General features: G+C 36.1%; 1 protein-coding gene across 1 annotated transcript in view; it reads left to right on the top strand.

Annotated features, from left to right (window-relative positions):
- Positions 1 to 22,349, top strand: part of B3GAT2 (beta-1,3-glucuronyltransferase 2) — a 90,647-nt gene that overhangs the window by 26,335 nt on the left and 41,963 nt on the right. The window contains exon 2 of the mRNA XM_001365498.4: positions 19,322 to 19,466. Coding sequence (XP_001365535.1) covers positions 19,322 to 19,466 — 145 coding nt within the window. The remainder of the gene's footprint in view (positions 1 to 19,321; positions 19,467 to 22,349) is intronic.

Below are 22,349 nucleotides of genomic sequence, written 5' to 3'. Positions count from 1 at the left end.
TTATATATACTTGCACACATACACATACATAGTTATCTTTTGTTTTTATATCCATTTCATTTCTATCCATATCCTTTTCTCTCTTCTCTTAGCCATTTGAACTTTTTCTTATAGTATAGAAGATAAAAAGAAGAAAAATACATTGTCAGGACCTCCCAACATGGCAGCTGAGCCTTTCAATATATGTGATCTTCTATACTCATAGTTTCCCACTTTTGCAAAGAAGGGAGAGAGGTGCATTTTCTTATTCCTTCTCAAGGACAAAGTTTGATCATTATAATTATACAGTGTTCAATTGTCCTACTATATTGTTGTTTGGTGTTTTTTTTTTTTTACTTTTCCCACTGTTATTGGGTATAGCCTTTCTATTTCTTTTTACTTCACTCGGCATCGTTTCATATTGTCTTTCCATATTTCCTTGAATTTTCCATAGCCATCATTTCTTAAAACACAGTAATATTCCCCTATATTCCTGCACTGTGTTTTTAAACTATGTCCCAAATGATGGGTCTGCACTTTTCCTGACATTACAAGGGGTCCCTGGCTTTTCTTCTTCACTTGATAAAGAATGACAATGTAAGGAAGTATGGTCTGTTTGTGGACATACTTTGTTTATTGCTCAAGTAAACTTGGCATTGCAAGATTAAAATGCCAGTATCATTTTAAAAGGTCAAATGACAGTTTGGGGTATTTTTATATCTTTGAAAAGTTATTTTGCTACATCTGTTCACACTGGAGCAAATGCTGAGAGACACAATTGCGAAGTTTTTCCTGTACTGAAGAACCTCAGTCTTATCTTGTTGAAAATCTCCTACTTCCCTTGCTCCCTACCACCTACTGTCAGAAGAATTATTATGGTAATGGGCTCCATCTTGTAATTATAAGATACATTTCTTTTCCTCCATAATTAACATGTAACCCCTATTTTCTTGACTACAAGCTCTTTATTTCCTGTAATATATACTGAAAAGTGTAACTTTCAGTTTTCTAGGTTTGATTTTTGTTTCCAAGAATAATTGAAAAGTTTTTTAGTGAGGTGGGGAAGGAAGAGACTGTGGATCTATAATTTTGTTGTTTTGTTGAGTTCCTAGTTTGGATATTCCTTTCACTAATGTAGATAGGCAGCTCTGTAACTTATCAACTTATAGCACGGGTTTCTTAACTTTTTTGGGTGTTATGGATCCTTTCAGCAGTCTGGACCTCTTCTCAAAATAATTTTTTAAATGAACAAAAAATAAAATACACAAGATTACAAAGAAAAATAAAGGTTCATGAAAATAAAGATATATTTTTTCATCCAAATCCAGACTCCTTCACATCTATCTATGAGTCCTCTGTTTAAGAACCCTATCTCAGAAAATTACTTGGTGCACCAGAAGGTTAGGTAACACAGAGGCAGAACTTGAGAGTTAGAACCTCAGTAGTCATCTAGCCCAAGACATCCTGGAAAAAAGAATTCCCACTACAAATGTACTCAACAGCTGGATATCCAGCCTTTGCTAGATGACTGTCAGTAAGAGGGAACCTTATAACTGAGAAGCAGCTAATTTCACTATGTGATAGATCTAATGGTTAAGGAGTTTTCCAGATATCAAGCCTGAATTTGCATCTTACTTCTTTTGTTCTTTATCAGAACAAGTACAATGTTTCTTGAAATCCTTGACAGTACTAAGGGCTCTAGTGGCAAGAACTTTCTTTAATGGGTCTTTAATAGCTGGAACTGTAGCACCCACAGAAGCAGTTGCCAGAGCACGCATCTTCACAGGAATGGTTTCCCAAGATGATGACTTCTGGAATTAAGCTGGAAGCAAGACTGATCATTGGGGTGGGGAGAGAGTGAGTCACACTCCTAGTTGTCATAGGTTTATATACCTGTTGTTGGTAGATGGATAATAATTTGGGTTGATGATGCAAGAATGATTCTTCACAATTATTGCTCTCCTCAAAAATGAATGTGGTATGTGGATTTGAAGCAGTTCTGATGATCTGGGTAAGGGGAGTTGGGGAAGAACCTGGGCTATCTCTACCATGCCTGATGGGAGATGGTGACTGTTTTGACTTGACTATCTCTTCCTTGGTGTGTTTCAATTAGGTTGATGCCTTTCCAGTATATAAAACAATGAAACTTTTCCCCAATGACTTCATGTGTGTTTATGTGTGTATGCATGTGCTAATGTGCATGTGTGTGTGCATGTATGTGTAAAAAATTATCTGATTTTCAGAACAAGGCTGTGTGGTCATAATTCAAGTAGATGCATAGAATTTATTTTATTCTCTTAAAAAAAAAACAAAAATTAAGACTGGGATGTATGTGTTAATGGGTAGCCCTTGAGTGATGTTTTTATTTTTGTTCTGTTAGTATTCCATTGTAGAAAAAAGATTGTCATCCCTTGGTCTGAATTAGAATTATAGAAGTGGAAGAAATTTTAAAGATAATACAGTTCAATTCTTACCCTGAATCTGGGAGAGATTAAGAGCTATTTAATGGCAGAATTTGGATTAGAATTCAGGTTTTCTGTTGTTCTTTACACTAAAGTACAACTGTTTTCCCTTCTGCTAAATCTATGTTGATGCATAGAGGTACCTCATTAAAAATTGTTTTAAAAAATTACATCATTTGAATAATATTTCCCCTTTGGTTTATTGTTAAGAAAGAAACACTTTCCCCTCTTATTGATTTTTTGTTAGTGGTGGCTCATAACATTTTTGCTTTGTTTTTCCTTCTTTCCCTCCTCTTTCTCCAATTAAGTAGTTAATGATCTGTAAACAGAACACAATTTAAAAGAATTCTATAGTGAATTCTTTTGTAATGTGAATAATCACTTCCCTTCATCTGTTTATCAATTTGGATATTTTCGTTGAAATGAGGCATACTAATGCATTATATTGCTCCTTGTTCTGACCCTGTGGATGGAAATAGAAGAGCTGGTCACTATCTCATAAAATCTACATTCCAGAATAGTATGCTCATTGTTCTGTATCATTTTTTCATGGTACTAGGAAAAATTTCATTTGGACATTTCCTGGAAATATATGTATCCATAATCTTATGATAATATATAAGTGCTCATTTGTGAGTTTGTGTATGTGTATGTGTGTAGACAAAAAACACACACAAAAAACCTTATCAAATATCTATCCCCTATAGATATAGGTGTATTTCTAGGGATATTGACTGTGGCAAAATCTAAAGAAAAAGTATGGGGTGGGAATTGTAGAATTGCACAGAAGCCATCAAATGTAAGTTAAGAAAGAAAAGATATTCAAGATCATAAAGTGTAACCCCTGATCTTGAAATTAAGAAACAGAGTATAATGGGGTACTTGGCACCATACACCACATCAGTTTGTTTGGCTGATGAAAACTCTCAATATCTATTCTAGTGGATGCTGAGAAGCTTGCTTCCAGGAGAATCATGATGATATATAAGGAAATTTCTTGGTTAGACCATGGAGCATGTATGGATGTTCTTGAACTGGTCCTGATCAGCTTAATTAATTTGGAAGTCCTGAGGGTTTTTAATTGGGTCAGCATCAGCCATATCTAGTTTCTTGTCTGAAAGATCTGGTAACTCATGGCCACTGAGTCTTGTTTATAAAAGCAAGGGTCTTGGGGTCTTCTCTCCTTTGAAACTCCATGAAGGTGAGAAACAAGACCTCAATCCTTGACCCTTCTGCTTGTTCTTTTCCATTCTAATTGAAAGGCATAGAGATTTAGTTGAAGAAGAAAATGTCTAAGTCATCTCCTATTTGAAGAAAATCCAGAAGCCAGATAAACATCTCTCTCTCACTTTAATCATCCCTTGTAACAAAGAAAAGCAATTAAGCAAACTACCTGATGCAATATCCATTGCTAAAAGTAAAAGCTAATATTCTGCACCCTTAGTTCCCCACTTTTCAATCAAGAGGAGGAGATAGTGTCCCTCATCAAGGACAAAAATTTGGTCATTATATTTCATTGGAGTTAGATCACATTTTAGGATTGTTTTTATTTCATAATTGTAATCAGTGATGATAATTTGGCTATATTATCTATGATGATGCCAGAACAGTGGACCGAGGATGATGCATCCCAGAGTTTTTATGCCATATATAATTGTGCTCTAATTGTAAGATTTTTCCCTAATGTCTAATGAGTTGATATATTATTGATATTGTGAATATTCACCAAAAAAGCATTTATTATACATCTATCAGGTTTTCTCCAAGAACCATGCTAAAGATATAAAAGCAAAAAGCAAACTGAGATGAACACAGATAAGAAAACACAAATATATACAAATAATATGTGTTATGGGTGGGGGATGGTGATGAGGATCTTATTAGCAAGAGCAGGGTTAGATTGGGTCTTATATAGGAGGATTCTCTTGAATTGAGCTTTGAAAGAAGCTATAAATCATAAAAGGCGGAGATGATATGCAAAGACCAAAGAGTAGGAGTCAAAATGTCCTGTGAGGGACATGGGCCAGTTTGCCTGCACTAGATGGGTCATGAAAGAAATTAATATTCTAGAAGCCATAAAAGGTAGGAACTAAACCGAGAAGGGCTTTGAATGCCATACAGAGGCAAGAAGAATCCATTGGATCTCAAGTAGGGAATTTATATGGTCAGATTTGTGCTTTAGCAATATAAATTTGGTAGTTCTGTAGGAGGATGGATTGAAGAGAGCAAAGACAAGACACTAACTACTAGGCTATTGAAGTGGTCCAGACAATGATGAGGATCTGAAGTAGGGGAATGGTAATGTGAGCTAAGAAAATGGGGTGGATATGAGAAACTTTATTAAGGTATAACTGAGAAGAGAAAATGTGGATATATTGCCTGTGATGGTCCTAGGAATTTGGACAGAGGGTACTATATCCCATAGATTTTACTTTTTATTGTTCAGTCATTTTTCAGTCCTGTTAGAATTTTCATGACTCCATTTGGTATATTTTTGGCAAAAATGCTAGAGTAATTTGCCATTTCCTTTTCCAGCCCATTTTGCAGATGAGGAAATTGAAGTAAACAGGGTTAAGTGACTTTCCCAGGGTCACATAGCTAGTAAATGACTGAGGCTGGATTTGACCTTGGGAAAATCCAATTGAGTCATCCTAATTTGAGGCTTGAGCCATAAATGGTCATAGATTTCTCATTTTTAAAATTCTTTGATATGACTTTTCCCCACAATGAGGTTAAAGTGCTTTGCAATCTTTAAGGTTAGATAATGAGGGGGCAGACCTGGCCCTCTATCCACTGTACTACCTAATTTGCTAAACCTGATATTAAAATTATTATGACTGTGCTCTAATTTTAACATTTTTGCCCAGTCACTAATGACTAGATATGCTCATGGAGGAACTATATCACCATCCATTTGGATAAATTTTAATTATAAATAAACCAAAAGAAAAGTTTTGCCAAAATGGAAGAATGGCTTATAGTCTCTCTTTCCTTTTTTAAAAACCCTTACCTTCTGTCTTAGAATCAATATTATGTATTGGTTTTAAGGCAGAAGAGTGGTAAAGGCTAGGGAATGGGGCTTACATGACTTACCCAGGGTCACACAGCTAGGAAGTACATGAATCTAGATTTGAACTCAGAACCTCCCATCTCTGAGCCTGGCTCTAAATCTACTGAGCCACCCAGCTGCCCCCTTACAGTCTCTTTAGAACAATAAATGAAATCAGTTCTCTTAACTTCTTTATCACATTCTCAAGGACAATAAGAAGCATCACTTCATGGGTGATATGGTCACTTTGCTCTTTAATAGTAATGCTCATATTGAATATAAACAAAAAGATTTGAATAAGGGAGCAGCTAGATAGCATAGTGGATACAATTCCAAGCTTGGAGTAGAAAGGATCTGAGTTAAAATCTGGTCTCAAATAGTTCCCAACTGTGTGACCCTGGGCAAGTCACTTAACCCCATTTTCCTAGCTCTTGCTCTTCTGTCTTAGAGTTGTTACTAGGACAGAAAAGAAGGTTTTTTTTTTAAAGGCTACCATAAAAAGATGCTGTTTATTGGCCTCTGTTGCAGAGCACAAAGAAACAGAAATTCTATGAAGAACTTGATAACATCCTCAAAATTAGGTGACTATATTACCTAGCCACTTGGTGACTTCAGAGGGAAAGTTGGTACAGAGGAGGTCAGCAAAATAAAGGGTTGGAAAATTTGATTTGAGACCAAAAACAAAAAAGATTAAATGCTTATTGACTGCTCAGAAGTCTTATGTTTCAATGTCATGAGTGGGTCCTGCAAAAAGAAAGTTGGAAGACACTGAACATGGCAAGTACTGAGCAATATCAACAAAACAAAAAAGTCCTAATTTCATAACTAAGAAATGACTGGTTGTAAACATGGGAATTATTTCCAAATAATCTCACTGGGCAAGGGCAGATCATCCATAGGTTCTAATAAAGATAAAATTAACATCACATTAAAGAAAGTATTAAAAGAACAAGACACTGCTTAAAATTAAATCAGTGCCAGCCCAATGTTGACTATGAAACAAGAACCCTGGCCATTGGTTGAAAGCAAGGCAAAGCAATTGCTACAACAAGGAGGTAAGCAGAGAGACTTGACAGCCAAGGACAATATCAATTTAGTACAAAAGCTCATTTACAACACATTAGTGAGAAAGATTATGAGCAACATCACGAAACAGCAAAAAGCAGTGAAGGGGAAAACGAACCTACAAAATATTTAGCAGGAGAACCAGTCAAGATCATTCTCAAGAAATGTTATAGATGAAACTGACTGAAAGAACAAGTAAAAGAGAAATGGAATCTATTTGCTAGTATTTCTATAATAATCTACCGTTACTCTTTATGATAAAACCACCACATCCGAACTCAGAATTAGGTGTACTACATGAAGTGGAAATGTCACTGGAGAAAATGAAGTCATAGAAAATATATGTCCCCAGCCACATACATGAGGAAATCTATGATGGAGGAAACAAACATTTAAAGACCCTCAGGAGTAAGTTTTCAAGAGATTTCATAAAAGGAAGGATTCCAAAATAATGGATTTTTTTGGTATATATATAGCTACTGTAAGAACTTTTTTAGTAATTCACTAATTATCAGTATCAAGTGAGGTTTAAAATAGGACATATACTCACTGAAGGCTTTTACTATATCCAGACAGAACAAGTATATTCTAAAAACAATGCAGTTCTAGTTGCCCATCTTTGCAGAAGACTTTGCATCAACAGTCTTAAGCCCCAGAACTCCACAAGACTTTCTCAGATCCATGATCCCTCAAAAGAGATGAGTCTAGCAATTCACACAGGAAAAAGCAAGTGGATAAAAGGGACAATGGAAAGGAATAAACTATTACGTAATAGTTACAAAATAGTAGGCACTGGCTAAGCTCTTTACAAATATTATCTTATTTGATCCTCACAACAGTCCTATGAGGTAGGTGCTATTATTACCCCCATTTTACACTAGAGGAATCTAAGGCAAACAGAATTGAAATGAATGGATGAGCAAGTGAGTAAGTATGTGTTAATGTGTTTGTAAAATAATTTCAGAGACTATAGATAGTGGAGCTGGTTCCAGAATTGAATGGGAGGAGGAGGAAAACAGACTGGTCAAAATTTAGGGAATCATAGTCATATTCAGTGAGTTCAGTATGCCTCATACTGTCAAAGCATATCAAATTAACATCACAATTTTTCTGGTGATCTTATATAGTTATGAATCATTAAACACCACAATCTAAAAGAATCAAAATTGTATGTGATCCAAAGGGCAATGAAAAGACCTATGGTGGGTGACTTACCTGCAAGGAGATAACATAAAGGATACTTTTAAATGGAAAATGAGATGGATCATTTATAGAATAAAAGTCAAAGATTAGAAGTAGAGATGTATGAGTGCTTGACTCTTTCCTATGAAATATTAAGATACCCCCTAATAAGGCCTTTGACACATTGGGCAGATTCTTTCTAGAAGAATTATCAAAAGATCTGATCAAGAATCATAGGGAAGGATAAATCATCAATGGGTTATTTACTGGTGCAGAGGGAGTTCCCATGAGGATGAAATTGTGGATCTTTTGAATTATTGAAATCTGACTTGAAATGTCAATGGTAATGCATAGGGACTGGGTCAAAACCTAAGCAGAATTACAGAGAGTATAAAATATAATTTACATTTTAGACCAGTAGTTTGCCAGTCTCTAAAAAAAACTGACTAGTCTTGAATGCATAATCCTATTCCTCACCGTTTTCAGTAAAGTTCAGAGATCCTTGGGAGCAGAAACTGCTTCACTTTTGAATTTGTGTCCTCAGTGCTTAGTACAGTACCTTCCAGATAATAGGAACTTAATAAATGCTTGTTGTTTGATTGATATGTATTTTCAGATGAGTAGCAGTTATAGCTTTAGAAATAGCCCTTACTAGTTCTTTTTTTTAATAAAATTTTTTCATTCAGTCATTTTGTTCATTCAGTTGTGTCTGAATCTCTTAGTGACCCTGTAGTCCACAGCATACTAGGTCTGTCTGTCCTTCACCATCTCCAGAAATCTTTCCAAGCTGAAATTCATTGCTTCCATGATACTACCTATTCATTTCATCCTCTGTCTCCCCCTTTTTTCTTTTGTTTTCAGGCTTTCACAACATCTATGTCTTTTCCAATGAGTCTTGTCTTCTCATTATGTTGCCAAAGGATTTTTGCTTTAGCTTCAGTATTCTTTATTTTGTTTTTATATTCCTTGGATTTCTGCTTGTATTCCTCTCACTTATATCCCAGATAGCCACCATATTTAATATAGACTTTTTAAAAGAAATATTTTAAAAACAGTAGAGCTAATTAATATGTTGAAAAAATATACAATATGTGCAATATATATCCATCTCACTGGTTCTTTTCTTGTATGAATTCCTCCCTAGCTCCCAAATTCTTTCTTTCAGTCTCATAATTGGATCCTGTAGATAGATCCTTGATAATCCTATAAGTTCAATTCCAAACCCTGCTACTTACCACCTCTATGAATCTGGAGCATTTTATTTTCCTTCTCTTGGCCTTGACATTATCCTCTATAAAATGAAGGGTTTGGACTGAAGTGACGTTGATCTCTTAAATCTAACAGTTTTGGCCATCATGGCCTTAAAAACGTCATTAAACATTTTTGAAAATGTTTTTCTAGCTCTAAAATGGAATGTAAGTAAAGGTTGTCATCACAGAGGTTATAAACAAAAACTTAACTAGTTTATGTGAAAGTACTTTGACACTTATAAAGCACTATATAAGTATTAGTTACTATTATTTTATAGATGCTGAAACGGATCTAAAAACACTAAATGACTTGCTTATGGTCACATAACAGAGTTAAAACTAAAAATCAGGTATTCCACTAAAATATGTTTACATAGGACTGAATCAGTAAACAATTGTTGAGAGAATGATGGCAATAAATTTTTTTTTTTTGCTTCATCTCAAAGTGAGTGGCACAAGAGGCTTTGATAAAAAGATAGAGAGAGCTGGTCTCATAGCCAGGAAAACTTGTTTTCAGTTCCCACTTCTGAAACATTGTGACTCTGGTTAAGTCAGAGAGCTAAGCCTAGTGATGGGAGGTCTTGAACTCAAATCTGGCCTCACATATTTCCTAGCTATGTGACCTTGGGCAAGTCACCTAACCCCCATTGCCTAGCCCTTACTGCTCTTCTGCCTTGGAACCAATATGTAGAATAAATTCAAAGACAGAAGGTAAGGGTTTTTCAAAAATCAAAACCTTAGAGGGCTTCCTCTCCCCTCGCCTCCCTCATTTTATAGGGAGTATGGCACAGACTTTACATCATTTCTACATACACATTTTCTATATACTAACTCCACCAAGTCCACATCCAAATGTATCACTGCTGTCAAATAAGTCCTTGTCTCACTTACCCTTGAGCTAAGTCCTAATGGCCATTCCCTGCACCTCAGGACATTGGGGCTGGGCTGACTATAAAACCTGAATTGTGGGATGTTGGTATTCCTGAGATTCCTCTCTTGAACTCTCACTACTCACCAGATTGGAGTTTCCAATCCCTTCATCTAAAATAGGAAAGAACAAATAGTGAGGCAGAATGGGCAAGGCAAAAGGATTGAGGTCTGTTTTAATTGAACCACCTATTGGTTTCAGAGGGGAGAAGACCTAAAGTCTCTCCTCTGACAGCATTGTCTCTCACTGAAAAATAAGGTTAATGAAACAAGAGAGAGGACAACTGAAGAAAATGGTCAAGATGAGCTAAAGCATTTTGCAGGTGACTCAAGTATCAATTCTGGAACTAAAGCTAATCAAAGAGATGACCATGAGTCACACAGTTAGCAGACCAGAACTAGGTACAGGATGTCTACACATGCTCTGAAGTCTTTCCAAGATATCCATCACAACTCTCCTGGAGGCAAGATCCCCAATCTCTCCATGTGGGGAGAGTGCAGAGATAGCTGAGATAAAGACCCATTGGGTAGCAGTTTTCTATTTGGATATGAACTTGGTAGGATGAACTGGTAGAAAGCAAGTGCTCCATCTGAACCCACCTTCTCCAGAGACAGGGTTAGAATAGAGAAGAATGAACCCCTACCATATTAGAGGGCTGTGTTTTTGTTCTCCCTATATCTTTGAAGTATTCCTTTCTAAAAAAACATTTGGTGTTAAGTGATTAAAAGGCAGTGGGGTGCTAGTCCCCAAAAGATGGTTGACATTGACATAGTGTCAGAAACACCTTGCATGTACCACCCCCGTTATACAATGTTATTTCCATTCCTTTCTCCTACAATTAATGAACTTTTGAGCAATTTCCCAGTTTTAGAAGAATATTGTGCTCAGGGAAAAGGTTTATAGAAGGGAATGAGCCTTTAATGAAATGGAACTTATTATTCAATAAATATAAAAATTGAAATTAGATTTATTACTTCCTGTTTTCTCATCATTTGACAAAAGATTCAACTCTTTAACACTGTAGTGAAACCTTGTAAGTGCCAGAATTGCTCAGTTTTACTTAATATAAAATAGGAGGAAAAAAAGATATGTGTATGGCAACTGATCCTTCCACTGGATGATATCATGTCATTAGAGGCAGGTCTGAATGTGACTTGGTGGCTTTTTCTTCAGTAGAGACTTGATGGTTCTGATTTAAAGAATAATAGAAAGCCTCTTGAGCAGAAGTTGGAGTAAGCATGTGGTCCACAGTTAGAAGAAGGTTACAAAGGGAAAATAATTATATAAAGATTTGGCTGGTTTTCTTAGTAAAACAACAGCAATATATGTAAGATAGGATTTAGATCCAAAAGGGACCTTCCAGATCTCATCCAACTTCCTTATTTTCTAGGCAAGGAAACTGAGGCTAGAACGGAAAGGGTTTTGCTTAGTTAATGTAAAACCAGGTAATAAGTAGCTGAAGAAGAAACCAGATCTTCTGACTTACTGTTCATTTTTTTATAATTATCATGACTATTATCATTTGCAAAATTAGGTGGTCCATTGAAGCCTTTTAAAAATCCAAATCTAGCTAGTGGGAGTGTATCATAGAGAGAGCCTTCACTCTACTTTGTATATATCATAGATGCCTTACCTGAACCCTAGGTTAGCTTACTTACCCTATCTTGCTTTCTTTTCCCATACTTCTATACCATAGCTAAAGGCATAAGTAGAAGCTTATGGAGTGGGGGGACTGAAGTCAAGAAGACTTGAGTTCAAATATCACTTCAGACATTAGCTATGTGGTCCTGGACAAGTCACCTAACTTCTCTTTGTCTTAATTTCCTCATCTGTAAAATGGGGATAATAATAGTACCTAACTCCCAGAGTTGTTGTGAAGATCAAGCAAGATAATAATAAAGCACTTGACACATAAAATGTTAGCGATTACTAGTAATTATTAAATATGCATAGCAAGCAAAATAAAATCCTGAATTAGCCATTAATCTAACATGTATGTTTCATTCAGCTTTTTAAGTCCATCCCCTCTCTTGTCAGGAGATGAAGAGTTATAACTGGCAGCAACATTGATAACAAAGTAATTTTTTAAAACTTTTGCCGAATTCTAAATTAAATGATTGGTTGATGCCCCTCAAAATTTCTATGCCATGGAAATATTGAAGTGCCTGAATCTGAGCAGTCAAGCTGCAACCATGGAGATGCAGTGAAATCAGACACAGAAAGCAACATGGAGAATGAACAACAGTGAGAAAAAGGAAAAACTACTTTGAGGAAATGTCAGACAGATTGCATAACCAAAAGAAAAAAAGAACAGATGTAATGTTAGTTTCCCATTCTATGGGAAATTAATGGTCACTATTAAAAATATGAACCTTATTTACTTGCTAGTTGGGAATGCTTATGGGTAGGAGATGCCAGGGAAAGGTCCCTAACCTTAGATTGCAGAGAACTTACTCCTCCATATAGTTAAATGGACCTCTAACTGGACCTCCCAAGTCAATTTTTCACAGTACCTTTTCCTTCTTTAATGTGTTTGGCCACACTTATTTGCACATTTGGACAACTGGGTTCAGTTTGGAAGGGGGATCACATATAGGAAAGATACTGACTAACTGGAGACCATGCCATATAAAGAATGGCTTAGGGAAATTTGGTTGTTTAGCTTGGAAAAGAGGACATTTGGTGGGCTCATGGATCTACCTTCTAATATTGAAAGGGCTCTCTCACTGAAGGAAGGAGTAGACTTACTTGTGTAGCCACAGAAGGCAGAACTAGGAGTAATGAGGAGAAGCTGCAGAAAGGCAAATTTCAATTCCCTTGAAGGAGCTACTTCCTAATGATTAGGATTGTTCAGTGGGTTCTTCATCACTGGAAATCCTCAAGGAGAAGTTGGACATGACCAGAGTTGTTGTATTAGAAATTCTCATTCTTGTCCAAGGTGTGCAAGATGATCTCTCTGATTATTTGAAGAATTCAAGTCAATGCCACATGTTCTATTGTCTTCCATTTTATAGGGCCAATCATCTTTGAAGTATAAAATTACACTTATAATCTTGAAAGATAATCATATTATTGGTGAATCTTTTCAGTTATGTCTTACTCACTTGGGGTTTTCTTGGCAAAGATCCTGGAGTGGTTTGCCATTTCCTTCTCCAGATCATTTTACAGATGAGGAAACTGAGGCAAACAGAGTGAAATGACTTGTTTAGGGTCTCAAAGCTAGTGGGTATCTGAAGCTAGATTTGATTTAGTAAGATGAGTTTTCTTATCTCCAGGCTCAGCACTCTCTCCATTAGATCATCAGCTGCCCCATAAATAAATAAAGTCCTCGATTTCCCTTTAAAAAATTCTATGATACTGCTTTTCCCCACAAAGAAGTTAAAGTGCTTTGCAAACTTTAAGGTTAGATATTAATAATCATTTAATTTTTTCCTCTTTCCTCCAAAAGGCATTCTCACAGTCACTTACATATAGTCTTATGAAACCTTTAAATAAATGAAAAGACTGTGAACCACTTTACTCAAAAGCTGAATGGAAGCCAATAGATAATAAGATAAAATGTTTGTAGGAAGGATTGGGTTGTGCAGAAGAAACAAGCTAAGGTCAGCAGACACTAGAGGAATAGAAAGGTCATGGAGCCTTCTTTTCTGGACATTTTTAAGGGGAAGCCTAACCTTCTACCTTCCCTAGGCTGACCTAAATGATGATTAGCCTGGAGGAATTCTGTCTGTTACTAGATAACCTTTACGTCTTTTCCAGACCAGTGAACCTACAGAATGAATACCAGTGATGAGTTACAGCTGGTTATTTTTGCTCTTTTCACACTGTGTGTAGTTTATGGGTTGGTTTGGGCTTAGAGGGTGCAGAAAGAGGTAAAAAGGAAGAGGAGGAGCTAGTTGGTCAAATGGTGAAAAGACCACAGGTTTGGAGACGGAAATGTCCTTAGAGACCATATAATCCAGCACCCTCATTTTACAGATAAAGAATCTGAGGCAAGTTGGCCAGGTCACACAGGTGTCAGGTGGAGACCATCACAAGGTGATGTTCCAGCAGGAGCAGAACTGGAGTCCTCTGACCAAAAATCCTAAAATTTTTCTGGTGCCCCCCTGTTGTCTTAGTGGAAAGGGGAGAGTGGTCAGACGTGCTGAGAATGTAATGGAACTTAAAGAAAGGGGAAAAGCCCCCCCCCATCTTTCTAACTGGAGCTTGACTTCCAAATCTTATATTTCACTATTTAAAGTTGTATAAGGTGTAAAAATGAGTCCTTTTCTGTAACTACTGTTTCACATTAAGAGAGTAACTAGATTTTTAAGTGCCTGGGAGCATTTTAGTTCAATGAAAGCATTTTTATAGTTAATGCTAACAGTGAGTTGCATTTTCCCCCCTTCAGTGTAGAGAAAGTGGCTGTCAAGGAATTCCTTAAAGAGCAGAGATTGAGTGAAAAGGACACAGAACAAAAGATATATCGCAAGGGTGAAATGAAGAGGTTCTGTAAATAGCTGCACTATTTTCCTTTGAAATGTCTGGCAAGCTCTTTCCAGAACAGAGGATGCATAGGCTGGTGTTACATGCTTATGAATGTGATTGGGAATTCAACATTGAGCCCTGGAAAACAAACAAAAAGATATTTTCCCCCCTTGGGGCATCTGGAGCTCTTTCAATTTTGAAAGTATAATGTGACAAATCATGATTTCTTTAAACATATTCAGGAAAAAAAATTCTTCTCTTCCTAGTTTTCCTCCAGCTACTAACAAACACCAACTCTCTCTTACTGTCTTCATCCTAAAGAAAAGTAAATCAAGGACACGTGTAAGACTTGAAGTAGCCCTTTCTGCAGGAAATTTTGCAAGGTATATGTGGAACCCTATCTTTCCTAACTTGATGTGTAATGGGCAATAATACCAGTGGGTACCCATCTTTAAAATGGTAGATAGACTAGGCAAAGTTGGTTTTAAGGCATATTTGGTCTGCTGTTCCTCCTATACCAAAATCAGTTAGTATGGATGAAATCCCTGGAATCTCTTGTATTCCTTCAAGATTCAGCTCAAGTCCCACCTTCAGAATGATGTCTTTCTTTATCCCTCCAATTCTCAGGACCTTTTCCTCTCCCAGATTACCTTTTATGTTTCTAAACATATGCATGTTGTCTCCCCAGTATGGCTTAAGCTCCTTGAAGACAGGGAATGTTTCACTTTTCTTTTTGTATCTAGCATGGAACTAAGTGGCAATAATAAGTATTTAATCAATATTTATTGATTTATTGCATATCTTCTAAGCAAAAGCTAGTATTTATGTGAAGCTTTAAGGCTTGCAAAGTAAGTGCTTTACAGGGGTAGCTATTTAGCACAGTAGAGAGAGCATCTGGGCTGGAGTTGGGAAGGACCCGAGTTCCAGTGTGGCCTCAGACACTTCCTAGCTTTGTGACCCTTGGCAGATCATGTAACCCCAAATGCCTAGACCTTGTCACTCTTTTGTCTCAGAATTGATACAAAAACAAACAGTAAGGGTTTAAAAAAAAAGAAAGTGCTTTACAAATGCGATCTCATTTTATCCTCAGGACAGCCTTGTAAAGGGAGGTGCTATTATTATTTCCATTTTAAAAAATTAGAAAAATGAGGCATGGAGGCTAAGTGGTTTTTCCAGAGTCACACAGCTAGTAAGTGTCTGAGGCTGGATTAAAATTCAGGTCTTCCTGACTCTTAAATTCAGCACTCTCTCCACTGTGCCACCTAGCTATTTCTAGGCAATCATTCTCTGGCACTGTGGGAGGATAAAAAAATAATTATAAGACCTGACGTTTGCCATCATAGAGATTACAGTCTAATTATAAGGACTAAGATTCCCATAGAATAAACAAAAAAAAACCTAATGAAAACAATAGCTTTAGTGAAGTTTCAGGATACAAAATAAACCCACATAAATCATCAGCATTTCCATTTACCATCAGCAAAGTTCAACAGCAAGAGATAGAAAAAGAAATTCCATTCAAAATAACTATAGACAATATAAAATACAGAGCAGTATACTTACCAAAACAAACCCAGCAACTACATGAATATAGTTAAAAGACACTTTTCCACACAAATAAAGTTAGACCTAAACAACTGGAACAATATTTAAAAATGATAATCATACACAAACTAATTTATTTATTCAGTGTGATACCAATCAAACTACCCAAAAATTATTTCCTAGAACTAGAAAAATAAATTCATTTGGAAGAACAAAAAGTCAAGAATATCAAGGGAAGTAATGAAAAAAATATGATGGAAGGAAGCATATACTATAAAGTGATATTTGTCAAAACAATAGGGCAATACACAGTAGATAATGACCCTAGGAGGCCAATGCTTGATAAACCCAATGATCTAAGCTATTGGAGGAAGATCTCACTGGCTAACAAAAAGTGCTGGGAAAACTGGAAAACAATATGGCAAAAACTAGGCATTGGTCCATGTCTCATACCATACATGAAGATAAAGTCAAAATGGACACTTGATCTAAAAATAAAGGGGGATACCATAAACAAATGAGAGAAACACAAAAAAGCTTATCTGTCAGACTTATAGATAAGGGAAGAATTTATGACCAAACAAGACAAAGAGAACATATTGAAAATTGAAGTGGATAATTTTGATTACATTAAATTAAAAAATTTCTGTAGAAACAAAATTAATGCAACCAAGATATAAAGGGAAATAAATTGGGCAGAAAAATTTACAGCAAGTGTCTCTGAGTCAAAGGCTTCATTTCTCAAATACATAGAGAACTGAGTCAAATTAATAAGAATACAAAGTATCCCCCAATTGGTAAATAGTTAAAGGAAATGAAGACAATTCTCAGATGAAGAAATTAAAATTATCTATAGTCTTTTGAGGAAGTTCTCCAAATTACTATTGATTAGGGAAATGCAAATTAAAACAACTCTGAGGGACCATCTCACACCTGTCAGAGAGGCTAATATGGCTAATGGCTGAGACATGAACTATTCTGGCTAAAAGTGAACCATTTTAGAACATTTAGCTTAGTGTCACTCTTGTTTTTTGTTTTTTAATACATTGTTGATACCTTGTGTTTTTATATCCCTGTCACTTCTTAATAACTCCCCTTCTCCAGAAAGGTTTTTTTAAGCTTTGAGTAAGGCATACATCCTTGTCTCCATGAAACCAATAGAATGCAGCTTAATTTTAAAAGCATTTTTGTACTGAAGAGGAGTTTGGGGGCCAGTGATGGTGAGAGAAGACATCCTTCACAAAGGCAGGGAAGCACAAGAAACAGAATGTTGTGTCTGGGAAGAATAAAGTAGACCTGTTTGACTGAAGCAAAGAATCTGTGAGGAGGATCAATAGGGAAAGAAAGAAGTCTATATCTTTTTCATGACTAACAGATTGTCTTATACTGTTTTAGGGTTGCGATTCTGAACATCCATGGATTATTACAGTCTTGTAGATATAGAAGTTGTAGGAGAATGGGCTAGGTCACTAATGATAATAACTTTGTTGGGGTTTTTATTGTTTCTGTCACTTATATGGTATTTATACTATGTGCCAGGCACTGTGCTAAGAACTTTACAAAATTGATCCTCACAATAGCCCAGGGAGTTGTATACTTTTTTAAAACTGATCTCAAGTCATAGCAATAACTATAATAATATTTTATAGAAATTAAGGTTTGCAAAGTTACATAAATTATCTCATTTGATCCTTACAACTACATGGTAAGGTAGGTGCTCTTCTTATTTTCATTTTACAAATGAAGAAACTGATACAGAGAAGTTAAATGATTTGTCAAGGGTAACACATCTTGCAAGTAAGTGTCTGAGGTCTGATTTGAACTGAAGTCTATCTGATTTGCTGTCTTATGCTCTGTCCACTCTGTCTATATTAGTCTGGATGTTTTTTGTTTGTTTTTAATTAAAAACAATACCTCATATCACCATCGTTTTTGTGATTGATCTCTCTTATCAGACAAAAACAAAAAAACCCACATTAATAGAAGATTCATTAAGTTCTTATTCAGTGAGATTTATCTCTGTTTTCTGCTGAGTTCTTCCTATTGTTACTGCCCTCTTAACCTTCTGACCTGATGTCAGCAAGGTATAATCCTTGTTGGTAACAGGGATCTGGAGACACTCACTACTTATCAGAAATTATGTGTAGGAGATGTCTGCTCTGGTACAAGTAAAAAGCAGATGATCTTCCATGTCCCGTATAAAACAGAAATTTTGTCATTTAAATCCTTAAAATGTCACATCTCTAAGAATCATGTTATCATACATAACAATAGAATTTTAATATATTGCATATAATCCTACTATATCATATTAATAAGTTTATTTTGTTAAAAATAAAATTATATGATAATTTAAGGGCAAGTTATTAACAATGCTAATAATAAAAGTGGAAATTGGGAAACCACTTATCAGGATGTTTATAGAACAGATTCCTCCTGAGATATAGGCTAGACTAAATGGCTTTTGAGATGTCTTCCAGCTCAGAGAATCCGTGATTCAAGCAATTTGGGGTCCTCAAGAGTATTTAGTGCCCTTCTGGACCAGAAGGTAGACCATCTACCCTCATTATTTAAACCCAAAGACATTTATGACTCTGTACAAGAAAGTACAAGAAAGGAAAATTTTTCATTCCACCAAGTAAGGTTTTAGCCTTTAAGTAATTTCTTAACAGGACCTGTGATTTTAAATTCCCAATGAAATTCTACCAGTGCAGATGAGTGCCTTTTCTGCAACTTATGGTCTTTTTAAAAAATTATTTATTTGTGCATATATTTATAATCTTTCCCTCCCCCAATTGAACAACTAAAACCAGAAATTTCTCATTTTTGGCTGCTCAAAAATATATGGCTGCCTTTTAAGGCAACTTAAAATCTTAGAATTGCCTGGAGGTACTAAGGTTAAGTGAATTGCTCAGGCTTACATAGTGAGGCTGAGCTTTAACCCAGATCTTGCTGACTCCCGGGCCAGCTTTCTATCTTCTATGCCATATAACTCTTTTCAGGTAAATATGAAATTCTAAAAAAAAAGGTGGGAGGAAAGACCATGATGAAAAACTGTAGTATTAAAAATGAAGACTGAAAATAGAGACCCTGATATTCATTAGTGATTTGGGGGATAGGGAAGATATTGACACTCACTTTACTACTCTTAGGTCTAGAGTCTCCATCCAAATATGTACATTAATTTATACTCAGTTCTTAGCACAAGACCTTTAAATAATTGTATATTAGTATAGCAACCCGCAATACAGCAGATGGGTCAGGGATCTTTCCATCCTTGGAAATATCTACATTTGGTCTCTAAAAATGAAAGCAAGAGACTACTTCTACGCATTCTCTTCTCATATTCTTTTCTTAAAACATTTACAGCAGAACTTTTTTCCCCTTCTCTTAGATGCGTACAACACGAAAGGTCTCTGTCTGGCCAGTGGGCCTCGTTGGTGGACGGCGCTATGAACGTCCTTTGGTGGAAAATGGCAAAGTCGTGGGCTGGTACACTGGCTGGAGAGCTGATAGGCCATTTGCCATAGACATGGCAGGTAAGTGAGCACCAGTGGCATCTATCTTTTTTCTTGTGAATCTTTTTGTCTTGTTCTCCTTTTTTGTTTAGAAATCCATTGTGCAAACAAGAAATCAGGCTAGAAAAAAACAATTAGAGTTCACACACCCCTGAAATTACATACTTCACCATTTTGACCTAATGAAATATTTAACCACATTGAAAGTAGCCAATTACAAGTAGCAATTTATTATGCAGGTAGAAAATGCTTATGTCATGTTTCACTACCAATGAAATCTCTTATGTAGTTTTACTTGTAGAAACTACTTGGGTAGATTTACTGAGAAATGGAAATTAACCCTGTACACACTGATTAGTCTTTTATATACATATAAGACTTTTTAAAAAGTACATATCTGTTAATTTTTAAAAATGGTTGATAAAATAATATAAAATTAGATTGTAAATCTTTTGTTTGTTTACTTTCTGCATCTAGTCTTTTTCTGTTTGCATTCTGTAACCAGCTCTAGCAAATAGAATAAGAGCCTTTGGTAAACCACATGTCCAAAGATGCTGCTTTATCATGAAATGACTCATTTTCTGTGGGATATATAAAATGATGACAGTGATAACTGTGGAAGGATATACTTTGAAACACAAGGCATAGTGGAAAAATCATTGACATCTACAACCCAGTAGATGAAGGCAGAAAAGCTTCAAAATTGATCTCATCAATCTTCAACCGTAAAGCATGGTTCTGTGTCTCTGTCAGCCCATGCTTGGTCAATTTTTTGTGTGTACATCTCAACTGCAAGATAGAATCCCCAGTGCTCAGAATTCTAATGTGGCAACAGCTGTTTTCAAAATAAGAGAAGAGCTGCAAGAATTGCATGACTTTCAAAAGAGAATTATTCTTATTAGGATCCTGGTAATGGGAGTTCAGTAGTATATCACGGGGAAGATTGAAGGAACTAGAAGATTGAAAAGCCCTGCCATCCTCCTGTCAAACTAGCACCCTGGACAGCTACCCTCACTACTACCCAAACTTACCATCCAATCCTTTTCTCAATTACTTGAATTTGGATAGAATTTCAACTTAAGAATTATGTATAATTTTAGTATATAAAATAGATGAAGCTTTGAAAATTAGAACTCTGAAAAAAACTATGAATAAGTGCAAATGATTCAACTTGGAATGAGAATAAGCGCATACACAAGAAGGGTGGAGAAAAGGATAGAAAGCCAGGCTTGGAGGCAGAAATTCAGCAATTCCAGACAATATGCATTTATTAAATACCTATTAGGAATCAGCCATTGTAATAGATACTGGGGTGAAAAAGAGAAAAAGGAAAAAAATTTCTGACCTCAAGAAATTTACACTCGAGAGGGGATATATATATAATGCAATATTTACAAAATAAATGGGAGGTAATATTTTGGTGAAGATACAGCAGCTAGGAGCTAGATGAGGTCAGGAAAGGACTCATGTAGGAGAAGGCACTTGAGCTGGGTTTTGAAGGAAGCTAATGATACAAAGAGGTATAAAAAAGGAGGGAATGCATTTCAGGCATGAGGAATCGCCTGACCAAGACTACAGAGATGGGAGAATAGATGTGTCAGGAATATTGAGAAAAACAATGTGACTAGAAGGACATTTTCATTGTGCATTTTCACTGGCTATGTCCCTTGCTTGGAATTCTCTCCTTCCGTTTCTCCATCTCCTAGCTTTAGTTCTCAGTTAAAATCCCACATTCTACAAGAAGCCTTTCATGGTCCTCCTTAATGATAGTGCCTTCCTTCTGACTTTATTTCCAATTTAACTTTTATATATGTTGTTTTATATCTTTTTTGCATGTTTTCTCCCACAATAAATTGTAAATGTCTCAAGGACAAAGACTGTCTTTGGCCTTCCTTTATATCTCCAAGGCTTAGTATAGTGCCTAACGTATAAACTACTTGAGGACAAAGATGTTCGTTTCAGTTATGTCCAACTCTTTGGGATCCCATTGAGCTTTTTTGGCAAAGATACTGGACTGGTTTGCCATTTCCTTCTCCAGCTCATTTTACAAATGAGGAAACTGAGGCCAACAACATTAAGTAACTTGGCCACGGTCACACAGCAAGTAAATATCCAAGATCAGGCTTGTCACTCTTATCTGCTGCACCACCAATCTACCCAAGAGAAGAATACCATCTTCTTAAACTTGATAGTCCCATCTATAGTACCATGTAATCAAATAGTCAATTAAGAAATAAGCATTTATTAAATATTTGCTGAATGTTTACTGTGGTACATGATGATAGAAACATAGAAACAAATAAGATAGTTTCTTCCCACAAAAAGTTTATATTAGACTGAGTATATAGTGGATAATAAATATTTGTTGAATGAATGAATGGTAGATAAGCTTTCTCTCACCCATGTTCCTTTCTCTCCATTCAAAAAACTCTCTCTCCTGCCTTTCCTTCTTCCTCTAGTCCAGGTCCTCATCACCTCTGGAGTACTTCACTAGCTCTTTAGGTGATCTCCCAGCATTGTCTCTCCACTCTAATCCCTCATCCACATAGCTGCCCAAGTGATTTCCCTAAAACTCAAGACTAATTATGGCACCCACGCAGTGTGCCACCCTCCACTCTGACTCATTAAAATCCAGTGGCTCCCTATTAAATTCTGGATCAAGTATGAAGTCCTCTGTTTGGTATTTAAAATCTCAAATTAAAAGCAGTCTCCCTCCCACCTTATGGGCAGCTAAGTGGTTTAGTGGGTAGAGTGCTGGGTTAGAGTCAGGAAGACTCAAGTTAAAATCCAGCCTCAGATACTTGCTCACTGTGTCACTTTGGGACAGTCACTCATTTGCTTCAGTTTCCTTGCTGGTAAAACGTGAATAATTTTAGCACCTACCTCCCAGAGTTGTTGCAAGTC

This window comes from Monodelphis domestica, chromosome 2 (genome assembly GCF_027887165.1).
Source record: "Monodelphis domestica isolate mMonDom1 chromosome 2, mMonDom1.pri, whole genome shotgun sequence".
Classification (NCBI taxonomy): domain Eukaryota; kingdom Metazoa; phylum Chordata; class Mammalia; order Didelphimorphia; family Didelphidae; genus Monodelphis; species Monodelphis domestica.
The sequence above is the reverse complement of the archived record's forward strand: the minus strand, read 5'-3'. Positions and strand labels throughout refer to the sequence as shown.